At 42.1% G+C, this 15,138-nt stretch overlaps 1 protein-coding gene across 1 annotated transcript in view; it reads right to left on the reverse strand.

Annotated features, from left to right (window-relative positions):
• LRBA (LPS responsive beige-like anchor protein) overlaps window positions 1–15,138 on the reverse strand; it is a 351,536-nt gene that overhangs the window by 314,276 nt on the left and 22,122 nt on the right. Inside the window, 4 exon segments of the mRNA XM_083520191.1 lie at window positions 14–135; window positions 1,895–1,990; window positions 2,597–2,697; window positions 2,838–3,069. Coding sequence (XP_083376317.1) covers window positions 14–135; window positions 1,895–1,990; window positions 2,597–2,697; window positions 2,838–3,069 — 551 coding nt within the window.

The raw sequence follows: 15,138 nt of genomic DNA on the forward strand, positions 1-15,138 counted from the left end.
AATGCATACATACCAATATAAGTAAGGCTTATCCTTGTCTACATTGATATTATTTACAGGATCCATTCTTAACCAAGTATGAAAAGTAAATCCATTCTGGTAGGGCCATTTGGCTATAGGAGGTAAGGCAATAGCCTAGAAAAAAAATAAGTTTATATGAAGCAGTGAGATACTTCAGAGCATGTCATTTGATTTGTATAATCAGAAAGCATGCAAAGGAAAAGTGTATACAATTTAGATGTGACAGTATTGATACCAAAGTTTGCCTCTTCACATTTAAATCACAGTGAGACAAAAAATATCTTTGGGCTCTTCCACATGAAAAAAAATAAATCTTTAAAATAGTCACAATTATTACATATGATACCCAATCCTAGAACTAGAAGTCCCCTTTTGTCCCAAGTGATGGCAACACAGGCTTTTTTTTTTTAAGCCTGAAAGATAGCACAGACATGAAGGCATTTGCCTTTATAAAGGGGGAAGCTGCAAGGACAAATCTTCGAATCAAAAACTAGTTTTCTGAAAGGTTTCTGTAACTCTGTGGTTTAAAGATGCTGACAACATTATCGATACAAATGAACACAAACATCAAAGAACCTGAATGTCAGCAGACTTTGCATTACATTGCTAAACTCTGTCGCTATTCCTGCCCAAAAACAATGCCATAAATCTTCTAGAGAGGATATACCAGTAACCCACTTACATGTCTGAGGAAAACATTCCTTGAAGTACATGAGGGCAAAACATTTTAACCTAAACACTATTCCTTAATATATTTCGTCCTTATGTTTTATTTATACACCTATCAAACATTAGAAAATATCTGTATGTTGCAGTTCAATACATATTACTATGTTTTTATATTGTTATTCCTTTATTTCAATGTGATACACGAAGTTCCCCAAACCAGTCCATAAGGGTAAAAATAACTATTGTACAATTTTTATTTTCACTTTTTAGTAAGTTTTTTGTTGTTGTTATGATTTAAAAAGCCATCAAGTAATTAAGGGAGCAGCACAAAATATACCATGGTTCTGGAATTCATTAACATTTGACTTCCAGGCTGCCATATTCCAGGCCTTTTGAAAGGCACTGAAGATCTACCTATTATCAAATTGTGGCAGGAGTGAAGAACCACCATAGCAACTTGGCAAACTATCTAAAGAAGTCACTTACTCTAATGTGTAAGATGCACCTAGTGCAAAGAATGCTCTTTTTAAGAACACCTGGAGTTAAGTGGCAGCTTCCCTAGGAATTTGGCCAGGAAAATATTGCTCATCAAAACAGAGTTATCTTGGTCAAGTTATCAAGAAGCACAAAGAAACAGCAAAGGCAACACACACACACACACACACACACACACACACACACACACACACCAGCACAGTACAGTACAGTATAGTAATCTTGTTTTGAAAATATTTTAAAAAGCTACAACAATGGTTGCAATATTCCCATCAAAGTGTTTTCAAAGCATTGCTTACTGAGACTAGGACTTGAAATGAGGTTCATTTAATTAGGCAAACCACCCATGAGGTTCTTATAAGCCATTATATTTAAAACAGTTCAATACAATAAACTGAGTTTTCATTAGTTAATGGACAGAAGCCCTTATAGTAGTATGGTATTAACAAACCACTATCATAGAGAAACAAATACTTGAGCAATAAAATGTTTATCAAGAACATAAAAAATTTAACATTCATGTACATGTGTGTATGTTCAAGTTTCTAAAACCTGGGAGTGGAAGGAGGGCAGATTTGTGTTATTTTTATTGCCTTGTATTTGAGTGTGCTTAGAACTAAAGGAGCCTAATGAAAGCATGTAGGAAAAACAACCCAAACACATAAATTAAAGCAAAAAGAATAGAAGCATAGGGGAAATAACTACTTACTGCAGCACTTTTTCCTGGAAAGTTGAAGAAGGCATCAGGACCATACTTCTGAGGCATGTGCTTTAACACAGACAACAGCTTTCCAGCATGTGGTGGCTATTTAAAGAACGATTTCTCATGTATTTAGTATTTGAATATAAAATTCAGCAAAACAATTGAACATTAACTATGAACTTTAGACAACACTTCTGCTGATTTGCACATTACAATAATGCTATCATACACAAATTATCTCATAAATCCTATTTGCCTTGGATGTCTAGAACCATCATTCTGAGTGGATAGCATTGGTTGCCAGCTGAGTTCTTACAATGTAGAATATGGGACTTATGCCCACCCCTCTGCCATCCAGTGCCAAGGTAGTGAACCAACCACATGATAGGGCACCATACCATGTCATACGAATGTTGCCTAAATAACGTGTCTGTTAAGGGTATGCGCCCTTAAGATTTGTCATTTCAGGGGTGTTGGTGCTTGAGTGAACATGTTAAACTGCATGTTCAATTAACAACAACAACAACAAAATTCCAAACAAGTACAGGTCACACAACCACACACTGGCCTGGTTACAGCCTTCCATCTAGGTTCAAATCTTTTTATTAACCTTATGTATGAAATCAATGTATGAAGTCAATGAAATCAGTTTCAGTGAAATAAACATATTTTCTCTCTTTTTTGGATAATGCAGAGTGTTCTACTTACCCATTTTCCTTTGTCTCCCTGAAGTTTGCTGAAGTACAGCTTTAACTCCCGAACTGTCACATTGTAGCTTGCTAATACTCCCAGCATATCAACTAGGAGATCTAAGAAAAACAAATTATTAGATTTAGATTAATACCCAACTTTTTATTTTACCAGCAAAAAATGTTATAAAAAGGATTCTGTGTCAATTAAAGACACTACCACAGTTACTTCCAGTTTTAGGCTGACTGGAAATTCATACCTGCAATCATATTGTCAGCTTTATCAATCCTCTGGAGCACGTGCTCAACAAGACCCACTTCTGCGCAAATTTGGAGATTTCGTATACTTTTCTTCAAGATGGCTGTAAACATGCTCCATACCTCAGCCTGGCAAGTGACATCACATTTATCCAACAAGTCCACCATGCAAGTAATACTCTCTCCATCTTGTATAATAAAGTTCATTTCCAGATCAAAGTGACCTCCTACAAGCTTCAATTTGAAAAGAATAGACATTAGTGATTTTCTCTATCTCTAGAATTATATGTTTAAAAGATTTACAACATACAATAGCAGCATTCCTTTTTGGAGGATACACAGTAAGGATATGAGCAGACACCACTAGAAAATTTAGATTGCATAATCAAGTAAGTGCAGGCCGAATTAGAAATAAGTGTTACTGGGTGGAATCCAGAGTTATATGGACATAATGGGGTAGGTGGAAGCTAGCCATGCCTCGTCCCTATGGCAGCATTCCCCAGGTCCTCAAAAATGCTCTACTGAGGGGTAGGGACTCTACTACATGAGGTTTGCACCCCCACACACACACAAAAAAACTGGGCATGGCACCTTCCATGAGTGAGCTCCTGCCTGAAGAAGTTGCTTCTGCCCAGTTTTCAGGAATCCCCCTATTACATGCACTTAGTTTTGAATCCAACTCATTGAGTCCAATGGGTCTTACACTCACATGTGTTTCCATCGTTTTACGTTAACCATCTAGCAACAGGCATCAGTGTATATGATCAATGTATATCGGAAGCCAATGTCGGAATAAGAAATATGATCCCAAATACTGTTTTCCAATGAGCAATTTTAGAAACATTCCTTTTGACACATGACCGGTAGGTTACCACAGGTGTCCACAGGAATTTTGAGGGTGAGAGGGTGACTGCTACAAACAAACCAACCTAACTGGCATCAGATAATAGGACTATCATTTGTGGGTAGACCTGGCTCTGTTAAACTTGCATTCTGGGAATACTCATCCATTTGTTCTCTGTGGATAGACTGCTGTCCATCTGCCTAGACAGGTGCCTGGTGCACCTGTAATGTCTTTTCTCTCACCACTGAAACCAGGTTAAAAACACTGTACTATACCTTCAGAGTTGGATATAATAATGATGGACTTTATGTGCATTGGCATTAACAGATTACTTTTTAAAATGTTTAGGAATTCAGAATAGTACCACATTTTTGTATGAAATGAGGCCTTAGTTAGAAAGATCACAAGTTCCTGGTTTTGTTGCTGTATATTGTGGTTGAGCTGACAGGTGACTCCCCAGTTGCTACTCCAAACTTAAGTTCCATTGAATTGGATAGGAAAGTGATCATTGCACTTATTTTGAGGGGGCTAACGTGACTAAGGCTGCAATCCTCTGCACACTTATCTGAGTGGGACTCTACTGACAAGTAAACATACAACAATCCTATACACATTGCTCTTCTCCTGCTCTCACTGCCCCATTGTACTGAATCCAGTCAGTACCCGTGTATCTATACTCCTGGCTTGCTTAGCTATGTTCTTTTACATAGCACTTGGTGGTTTCTTCAACAGATCATCATGAGTAGTGCCTCATAATACCCAGCCTGCAATGTCACCTGCCAGCTCGTCTGATGACAGGGTTTATCACACAAGAGCTGTATTTAATTCAGTGAATGACACCCCTTGGGTATATGAGGGTTAGCAGCAGAGATCTATTACTAAACAGAAACTAATCAGATAGGATTTTTTCATTAAAAATATATTCATTCAGATATAAGATTTGCCAAAACAGTCACTCTTCCTGGCTTTTCCCTGAATCCCAGCAGCTCCCACTCATTACTCAAGATCTGAAGTGTTAGAGATATACATGTTGGGAAGCACATTTTTCAGCATTCTTAACATAAATCAGCAACGATGTCATGCACCTCAAGATTAGAAAGCTATAGCGAGTGTATCTGAGATTCCTAAACAGAATACACGTATAATGGAAAAGAATGAATTAATGAATAAAACACTTTAAATATTTCTCCTCTCTCACTCTTATTTCATTAATGAAATGAAGGAAGAATGGCACAGGTAACAACTTGTAGCAGGTGATAACTTTCTTCCGCCTCCATTAGCAACAGTGGTGAATGTCAAACAAGTGGATGGAATTGGAATGTGGCCGGCTAGACCTTTTGGCCTAGTGGTGAGAGGGTCAGTCCTAGGGGTGTGTTTGAAAGCTGCTGATAGTGAAGGTTCCTAGGAGGGATGGTCAATAGACACACATCGTGTAACAGCATCCAGGCACAATTTAAAGCTATTTTTTTACCTATAAATCCTAGGAGAGTTTGCAGTGAAACTAAAGGACTACTTTCACTACCTTCCATTGTAGTGCCCAGATCAGAGGGCAACTCCTGACTGACATATTGCTGCCGTGTCACAAGTGATAACAAAGTAATGCTGGTTTTCTGGCTAGAAAACCTATCCTTGCCATTTTATGCATGCAACAGCAACAGTCAAGTACTTGGGCTCAGTAGAAAGGCAGACTCATGCAAAGAACTACCAACATCTTGAAAGCAAAAAAATTAAGGAAGCCATGTATGATTTTATGCTTATGAACCAACGATGGAATTATTCAGCTTTTCTGCCAATGTCAAGCACAGTGCAAAGTTGTTAGGGAAAAAATCCCTGGCTCACTAGCTTCTTAAAGTTCATTTCTATGAGTTAATGTATTTGGTTTTAAGTGACCATCAACTACCATGCCAACACTTTACAGGACATACATTCTGCTGTTAACTAAAATGACCTCACCTTCACCTCAATTCTCTACTACCCATCTTTCACTTTTGGCTACATGTACTATTGTCAGTAACTACCCATCCAAGAAGTTGACAAATTAGTTTTCCTATCTAATCTGCAAAACACAAATAATTCAGCAGCGTTAGAAGTAGAACACTCCTAGGACCAGACACTAGACTTAAATCTCCCTCATTTAAGTGTTTTATGAAATTACTTTAAGAAAATATGGGAAACAGTTACATGCAATTTGTAGTGAATTTGATATACTGTTAATATGCAAAAATATTATAGATGCACGTAAGTGCACACCTATACAGTATGTCATATTAACCCTTTCTAATGGCAATTTGAGACTGATCAACCTTCAAGACACAAATTTGTTGCCAAAGACAGGGATCGTAATCCTGGTCCGTACACTGGCTAGTTATTATCCGAGCTGCAGTAATGGCTGTGCAGAGCAAAATGTAATCTCGCGAAATGTCACAGTAAGTTATGAATATCTGAGCAGCCTAATGCACCTTACTAGCCATGAAGTGTGAGGATGTAATCTTATTACCTTTTTTATGGTTGTATTTTTTTGAATAATGTAGCCTTTGAACTGATGTATAGTCTTTCCCTGCACTTTAGCATGATTTGGTCTCCCGTGTCATGCAGTTCATTTTTCAGAACTCCCCGATTCAATGTATTTTAAGTCTTAGGCTCAACTTCATAAACAATCTTTATAACAACCCACAGGGTGGCATAATATTTTCGCTCTGCAGATTGTGGTATAATGTGTAAGCATACAGCAGTGATTTTAAAGCAACACATTTGAAGCATTCAAATACATCTTCATAAGTTTTACATTTCATTTTAATATTTGCCTTGGCTATTCGTAAATTTAAATAAGTCATAAATATATCAATACCTGCATGAATTCAAGAAGCAATGACAACCTTTTGTAGTTTACATTTGTAGATTAAGGGTCTCAGCCCCAATTCCACCCCCTCCAAAATCTCTGGTATCCAGGGAGATTTCTTTACACCCAATATCATTATATACCAAAATAATGGTTAGGCAAAATTAGGCAAGTTAAGAGCTAGAAACCAATTATCTATCTACATTATTAATTAACAGTTTATGAGTTCAAAATATCAGTCACAGGATTTTAAATTAATGACAGCTACTGTGATAATGTGACATTAATTTGAGGAACCTTACAAACAAAAACCTGTCTGAAAGTGAACTCCAGTCAATCTAAGACATATTTATTTGATATATTTAGGGTATGAGCTGAAGGAAGGTGCAACTGTTCTGAGTACTGAACAGAGAAAACCCCACTGAAATAAACTATTATGAGAATTAGTGTGCTTATTCTGAAATAACAGAGTAAATAACGATGTCATTTACATTGTTTGAAGATACCAATTTAGGTTCCTTTAGTTACCCAGACTGGGGCACAGAAACATAAGAACAATTTGAAACTTTCTTTTAAAAAAAAGCACACAAAGTTCAATAATATACACAGAGGCGAACAAAAACACACAACACAAGTTGTATAAAAAATACCCTACATTTTAAAACACTGCAGAGGTACTATGTTATACACCGTAAACTTTTCCTTAATGGTAATAAAGAATTTAATATACATAAATGTTTTCCAAATACAACTTTCTATATTACGTTTCACAAACGTATGCATAATGCACACAGTAAAATTTCACCTTGAAACTAGAATGAAACAGCAAGTGACTGGTTGGCATTAAAAAATTATGTATTGCTACCCAGATCAGAGTTATGTAAACTGCAAGACAAGACATGCCTGAGGCTCATTGGGTTTTTCATGTCAGGTTTAAATGCTGGAAGATACAAATGTTTCAGACCATAAAAGGTGCATGCACTATGATAAATACTAACATCTGTGACTGCTGGCCAATCTTAACTTTCCTAATCCAAGATACAAGGCAATCCCTGCAAGCTGCAGAATCTCTAGCTAAAAGAAAAGAGACAACCTAGCTGATATTAATGAAAGTTAATTTTCATACCAGCTGACTCAGACTTAAATACAAAGTATGGTCTGGCTGTACACAAATTATTGAAGTCTGCACATTGTGCTTTCTTCAACCTACTGTACTCTGATTTCTCCTCTCAGTTTTCTTTCTCCTGCCCCATCATCTTACACAGAAAGCATAGGGATAACAGAATTAGAATAACAAACCATAGAAACAACCAAAATTCTCACCATCACCAATAAACCGGGCAACTCTAGGTTTCAGACACCCTAGGGTTTGCCCAAACCATGGTTTGCCCACTTCAGATATAACAGCAGCCTATGAATGGTTTGTTAAAATCAAAATGAAGAGGGGAAAGCAGGGTATGTGAGGCTAGTGGGCAAGAGAAGGGAGCGTAAGACACAGATTCATTTATGTAGTGTCAAATCTTGGTTTAGTGTTAAGTCTGAAACAACACAACAGTCACATTTATTTTAAACACATCTGATGAAGCCAACTCTCATTCATAAAAGCTTATGGCATGTCTTTGAAGGTATCTTAAGACTCTTCATTGATTTTGCTGCAGTAGATTGAACATGTCTATCCTTCTGGAAATTGGATCCAAAAAACGGTGCTATTGCACAAGTGGAAAGCATTGATTTTCATTGATCTGCCCTGTGCCTCCTTATCACGTGGTTCCCAAAGGTCACCCAATCTTTAAGAGGAGTTTTTCAGAAGGTGCAGGAGACTGCAATAGGAAACCGTGTTGCAGCAGCACACTTCTGTTCCCTTGTCTTAGGCTTCAAGTCAACTACAGAGACTGAAGTAAAAGCTACTTAAATTTGATGTAATTTTAATATCCTACATTAAGCTGCTCTATTAAACATATCCATTATCCTTCTATTCAAATTTCCACATTGAACCACCCTACATATAAAACTCACTCTCACAAAATAACCAAATTCGTAACCTTAGTAACGTAAGTACATCAAGGTAAAATTCTTGCCTAAAGTCATATGCAAAGTATGTGCCTTCCTATAGGAAATGAGATTTCCAAAATCCATTACATCACTGATTCATACATGAGCACTGAAAGCCAATAAATCACTTAAACTATGATACAGAGGTCCTTTAAAAATTTGCATTTACCTATAGTAAATACCGCCATGTTCTTTAATAGCTTGCTAGCGCAATCTTCGCAAACTACTGATTTATGGTTGTGACATATTTTCAAAATCAGAAATCCATCACTGTATGACATCTACTAGAAAGGCAGTTCAAGTTACATAACTCTAAATTTAAACTCTGTGTAACATGAAAGTCACATAGCAAAACAAAAACAACAAAAAAACACCCTGTACTGTATTGCTTATTTTAGTTTCCCTACTGTTCATTTCACTCTAGGAATATATGGAAGCTATTTGTTAGTACACCACATCAATTTACAGGCCTACTCATAGAGGTTTCTCAACATTTCATTAGGAATATAATAATAGACAAAAAGAAAATATAGCGATACAGCCCCTAGAAATGAATGGCAATAATCAAACTTGGAAGTAACAAAGGCTGAAAGCAAACAGTGGACATTTTCTCAAGATAACAACTGTCATGATCTCTTTTAGCAACTTTCCTGAAGAAGAGGTAACCAATGGGCTACCCTAAAGTGACCTTAAAATTTATATTCAGCAGAAACAATACTGTTTTACCAAAGCCTATTAAAGTCTGTGGGCCATATCCAACCCCGCAGCTCTGCCTGGTGCAACAAGCTTCCATGCAAGCCACAAGCCTTCTTCCTCTCCTGTCCCCTCCAACTTCCCATGCAACCTCAAAATCAGCTCCAGGGGGGGAAGAGGAAGTGGGATCATCTTAATAGATGGTCCTGGTTGCGGGCAGGCCCTCAACCCAGTCCCCCCATCCTGGCATGGGTGGAGCCATTACCCCCACGACAGGGTGGCACCACGATTACCCAGGGCTATCACCTAATCAATTTGAGTGAGGTGACCGTGGAGGGGGGAGTATAAAAGTGGCAGGGCGACGTGCGCCAAGCACCTGCTTCGCGCTGCCGAACACCCGCCCACCCTCCCTTTAATTTAGGTGTCCTCTGGCCTTGCTTTGGACTTTGGGTTGGTTGCCTGTCTTGGGATGGGGACCAGGTAGGAATTTTTCCATTTGGCAAATTGGCACTGGCCACTTGGTTTTCGCCTAACTCTTAGCAATCGTCAAAGCTTTGTAAGGTTTGGCAGTTAGGCATTGGGCTTATTGTTGAGTGGGGGAGGGGAGGTCGGCCAACGCCTGCCCCTCCATTGTACAAGGGTATTCCATTAAAGGAATCTGGATCCTGTCCGAAGTCTGCTTGAGGGGCTATGGCCATGTCAGGCCTCTGGGAACACCAGGGGAGATGCAGGTGGGTTCCCCCGAAGCAGCTCCCCTTTGGGTGGTTTACCCTTACAGACTTCCTGCAGAGGGGCAGGAGTCCGATATAGTCTTTTGCCAATGCCTAAGCCAATACCGCTCACATTTCCTGTAATCAATAAAGTTGTGGCCAAAATTTGCCCAATAACCTTAAACAAAAAATCTGTGTCTGTGTGAATTTCTTTATTCTAATGGGGGGTTGGCTTGAGGGTCTTGACACACAAATAGAACTCCTGTTATACCTGTGGAACCTTGCTAGCGCACAACTGGATAAAACCCAATGTTCAAGACTAGCTAAGATGATTTTACTGAAAGAGGATGACCTTCAAAAAGACCTGCCACATGAGATGCTTGAATGAAATAACTGGCAAAGGTAGACAAACCACTTAATTGAAAATTCACACTCAGATCTTCCTCAATCTTTAAATGGGAAAGATATCCATTCATTAAAAAAAACAACCTCAAGGTACAAAAGTTTAAAGTGTTTTTTTAGCCACTGTCTACATTGAATTAATGGCAGTTTTATGAATTTTTAAATAACAAATAGGTATTTCTTCTCCAAAATTTCCTTGTTTTGTTTTCTCAAATGATGAGACTTACAATAACATTTTCCCCAATGTTCTTTCTAAGAGGGATACAGAAAATGGCTTGTTTTTAATGACTATTCTTTCATCCTGTGCTCCATTGTGATGGAGGTGCCACTGAATATACTCCAACTTGTCAGGCTTTGACAAACCATTTGTGCAAGAATTCTAGTTTTGTGTAAGCTATGTGGCAACAAACAGCATACAATAAAATAAATGGGAAGGACCATAACACCTGCACTTAGTAGGGCTACACCAATCTACACACTTCCATAGTGTGCATTTTCTCTCACACCAATGTTCTAACGGTCCCACACACAAATGAGTATAAGAAAGACAGAATGGAATGGAATGCAGGAGGAACATAGTAATTGATCACCCACAAGTATGCTTTGGATAGGCCCTTAACAAGGTACTCAAAACACTGACAAACTGTGGCCCACCAACTCTAGGCCTGCACAAACTGTGACCCACCAAGTCAAATAAAGTTAGCTAGCTGTGCACTGTGGCCTGCCAAGTGATTGATAATCCCCCTGCCAGCCATGGAGTAATAACTGGAGGTTCCCCTGGTGACAGCCATATATAGCGGGTGGGTTGCATTTCATTTTGTGGGTGACAAGCTGTTCAGACCTGCTACTTTTGCTAGCTTTCATTCTTTTACATTTACCACCATTTGGGATACCAGAACTTTTCTGTAGATAACTGTGTAATCTGCACATGTGTTTTTGTATGAAGCCAGTCACCTACTATTTACCCAATAGTCAAGTCGGTTATCACACATTTGTTTTAACTTCCATGCATTTGTCATCCAAATGCTTTGCAAGGAATAAAAAAAAAACATATTTATAGGTATAATTAGATTATGTTGTCCATAGCTAACTAGAGAAGAAGAAAACATTTTGCCTTGTATTCTTTTTAAAAAAGGTACAATACATATTTTAATTGCCTAGTGTTTAAGACATTTGCATACAAACAATACTAGATGGCTCAGAACTCAATGCACATTTTCCCCAAATTAAAAAGAAAGTAAGGTGATGTGGACGGTGCTGCTCAATATATTTTGCACTGTGTAACCATAAAAGGGATGCCAGGAAAGTCTCACTAGAAGACAATCCAAAGTATTGGGCAAATTTATACATCGGGAAGCAGTCCTTTAGCTACTGGGATCTTAAACCATTTAGAGCTTTAAAAGTAACAACAGCACATTCAATTAAGTACTAGTTGTCATTGCAGCTGGTACAATGAGGAAATAACATGGCCCCCAAATTTGGCAATAGTCAGAACTCACAACAGCATTTTGAATCAGCTGACATTTTCGAACAATATTCATGGATAGGCCGCTTTAATGTGTTACAGAATCCAATCTAGATGTAATTAAGGGATCTGTGATTATGGTCCTTATCTACTCCCTCCAAGTATAGGCATGGCTAATGCTGAGTAAAAGTTCCATTGGCCATCAAGAAACACTGTCAAGCTGTGAATATGATCCTCCTAGGGATGTACAGCCCTAATCTAGAACAGTTTGACCACGATGACTTCTGCCTAGTCCAGAGTTAATTTCAAGATCTGTCACAATCCAAGCCACATTTCCACAGCTTCCCCAGAATGAATTGATGAAGAAATATATTTTAAAAAATCTGCCTCTCTACATATTGGTTATAGTTATTTGTTACATGGCTTCTCAAAAGAACATTTGGGGATTGAAATTATTTTGGTTGGAACTTAGTGTTTGTTTTTTTATATTGTTTGACTTCCTTTACAAGGTAAAAAGTCATTTTCAAGTGTTGGGGTGGTGGTGGCAAATGCATGACAGGTAGGCTGCTAAATGAGGGTGGGGTAAACATGCGCCCTGCAACATACAATACCGTATTTTTCGCACTATAGGACGCACTTTTTCCCCTCCAAAAATGAAGGGGAAATGTGTGTGCGTCCTATGGTGCGAATGCAGGCTTTTGCTGAAGCCTGGAGAGCGAGAGGGGTCCGTGCGCACCGACCCCTCTCGCTCTCCAGGCTTCAGGAAGCTATCCCAAGTCTTGCAAGCCCGGCGGGATGTCCCGCGGGCTCGCAAGGCTTGCGGGCAGCAGCCTGCACCCAAAAGCTGGGGACAGCGGGGAGGCGCAGAGCCGCCACCCCGCTATTCCCCGACCTGATCTGGAGGCTAGGGGAGGGAGAAGCAAGCCTGCTTCTCCCCCCCCCCAGCCCCACAACCTCCAGATCAGGTCGGGGAAAAGCGGGATGGCGGCGCTCCGCCATCCCGCTATTCCCCGACCTGATCTGGAGGCTGGGGGAGGGAGAAGCAAGCCTGCTTCTCCCCCCCACCATCCCCACAACCTCCAGATCAGGTCGGGGAAAAGCGGGATGGCGGCGCTCCGCCATCCCGCTATTCCCCGACCTGATCTGGAGGCTGGGGGAGGGAGAAGCAAGCCTGCTTCTCCCCCCCCCCCAGCCCCACAACCTCCAGATCAGGTCGGGGAAAAGCGGGATGGCGGCGCTCCGCCATCCCGCTGTCCCCCGACTTGTCTAGAAGGCTGGCGGGGGGAGAAGCCTGCTCCTCCCCGTCGCCAGCCCCGCAAACTCGGGGGACAGCGGGAGAGGCGCAGCGCGCCTTTGCCGCTGTCCCCTGACTTGTCTAGAAGGCTGGCGGGGGGAGAAGCCTGCTCCTCCCCGTCGCCAGCCCCGCAAACTCGGGGGACAGCGGGAGAGGCGCAGCGCGCCTTTGCCGCTGTCCCCTGACTTGTCTAGAAGGCTGGCGGGGGGAGAAGCCTGCTCCTCCCCGTCGCCAGCCCGGCAAACTCGGGGGACAGCGGGAGAGGCGCAGCGCGCCTTTGCCGCTGTCCCCCGACTTGTCTAGAAGGCTGGCGGGGGGAGAAGCCTGCTCCTCCCCGTCGCCAGCCCCGCAAACTCGGGGGACAGCGGGAGAGGCGCAGCGCGCCTTTGCCACTGTCCCCTGACTTGTCTAGAAGGCTGGCGGGGGGAGAAGCCTGCTCCTCCCCGTCGCCAGCCCGGCAAACTCGGGGGACAGCGGGAGAGGCGCAGCGCGCCTTTGCCGCTGTCCCCCGACTTGTCTAGAAGGCTGGCGGGGGGAGAAGCCTGCTCCTCCCCGTCGCCAGCCCCGCAAACTCGGGAGACAGCGGCAGGGGGCAGCGCGCCTTTGCCGCTGTCCCCTGACTTGTCTAGAAGGCTGGCGGGGGGAGAAGCCTGCTCCTCCCCGTCGCCAGCCCGGCAAACTCGGGGGACAGCGGGAGAGGCGCAGCGCGCCTTTGCCGCTGTCCCCCGACTTGTCTAGAAGGCTGGCGGGGGGAGAAGCCTGCTCCTCCCCGTCGCCAGCCCCGCAAACTCGGGAGACAGCGGCAGGGGGCAGCGCGCCATTCCCGCTGTCCCCCGACTTGGTTAGAAGGCTGGCCCAGCCCTGCAAACTCGGGGGACAGCGGGAGAGGCGCAGCGCGCCATCCCGCTGTCTCCCGACATGGTTTGGAGGCTGACGGAAGGCTTCCTCCTCCCCCAGCCCCGCAAGTTCCCAGAGCGATGCCAAAGCTGCGGGCAGCTTCGGCATGGCTCTGGGTCCCGTTCTGGGGGAGGGGGAAGCTCGGGCTTCCCCGCCCCAGCCCCGCGCCTGGCGGGGGGGGATAAATATTTTTTGCCTTTATTTCCCCCCCCAAATCTAGGTGCGTCCTATGGACCGGTGCGTCCAATAGTCCGAAAAATACGGTATATTTCCCACCCCATACCAACTGCACTTCAGGGATTCCTTATTTCATTGCAAAGCTATGAAGAGGAATTTTAAGCACATTCACTGGAACATGCTTAAAAACCCTTTGGACATTTGCACTGAATATGGGAAGGTCTGAAGTAGTGGTGATGAGTAGCTGGTGATGAGCCTTTGATGCGCACTTCTCAGTCATAGACACACTTTCAACCCCAGGCATTTGAAAAGGGATCATCAGGCCTAAAGGGAAAACAGTAGCTGCAATGTTTAAGGATTAAAAAGAGCCCATCATGAGCAGAATAACCAATATTTGCTTAGTATATAAACAAGCAAAGTAATGGTTACTAATTATCCTTTCCCCAATTCAATATTAGCACAAAGTAAGCTTGCTCAGCTATTGCAAAAAGAGAGAGAGAAAAAGAGGGGGGTACAATTCTTAGTGCATTTGACACCATACAGAGAAGAAATATACTGTGCAGGATGTTTTACTCAGCATACTGTTCCAATACTAGCACAGGAGAGGAGATTATAAGGGCATGTCACTGTCTGCAGTCTATACAAGGGGTGAGCAACCTTTTTCAGCCGTGGGCCGGTCCACCGTCCTTCAGACCATGTGGTGGGCCGGACTATTTGGGGGGGGGATGGAACGAATTCCTATGCCCCACAAATAACCCAGAGATGCATTTTAAATAAAAGCACACATTCTACTCATGTAAAAACACCCTGATTCCCAGACCGTCTGCAGGCCGGATTGAGAAGGCGATTGGGCTGCATCCAGCCCCTGGGCCTTAGGTTGCCTAGCCCTGGTCTATACACTGGAAAGCACTCCACTAAGTGCCACATAAA

Source organism: Podarcis liolepis (assembly GCF_965112155.1).
Source record: "Podarcis liolepis genome assembly, chromosome: 9".
NCBI classification, from domain to species: domain Eukaryota; kingdom Metazoa; phylum Chordata; class Lepidosauria; order Squamata; family Lacertidae; genus Podarcis; species Podarcis liolepis.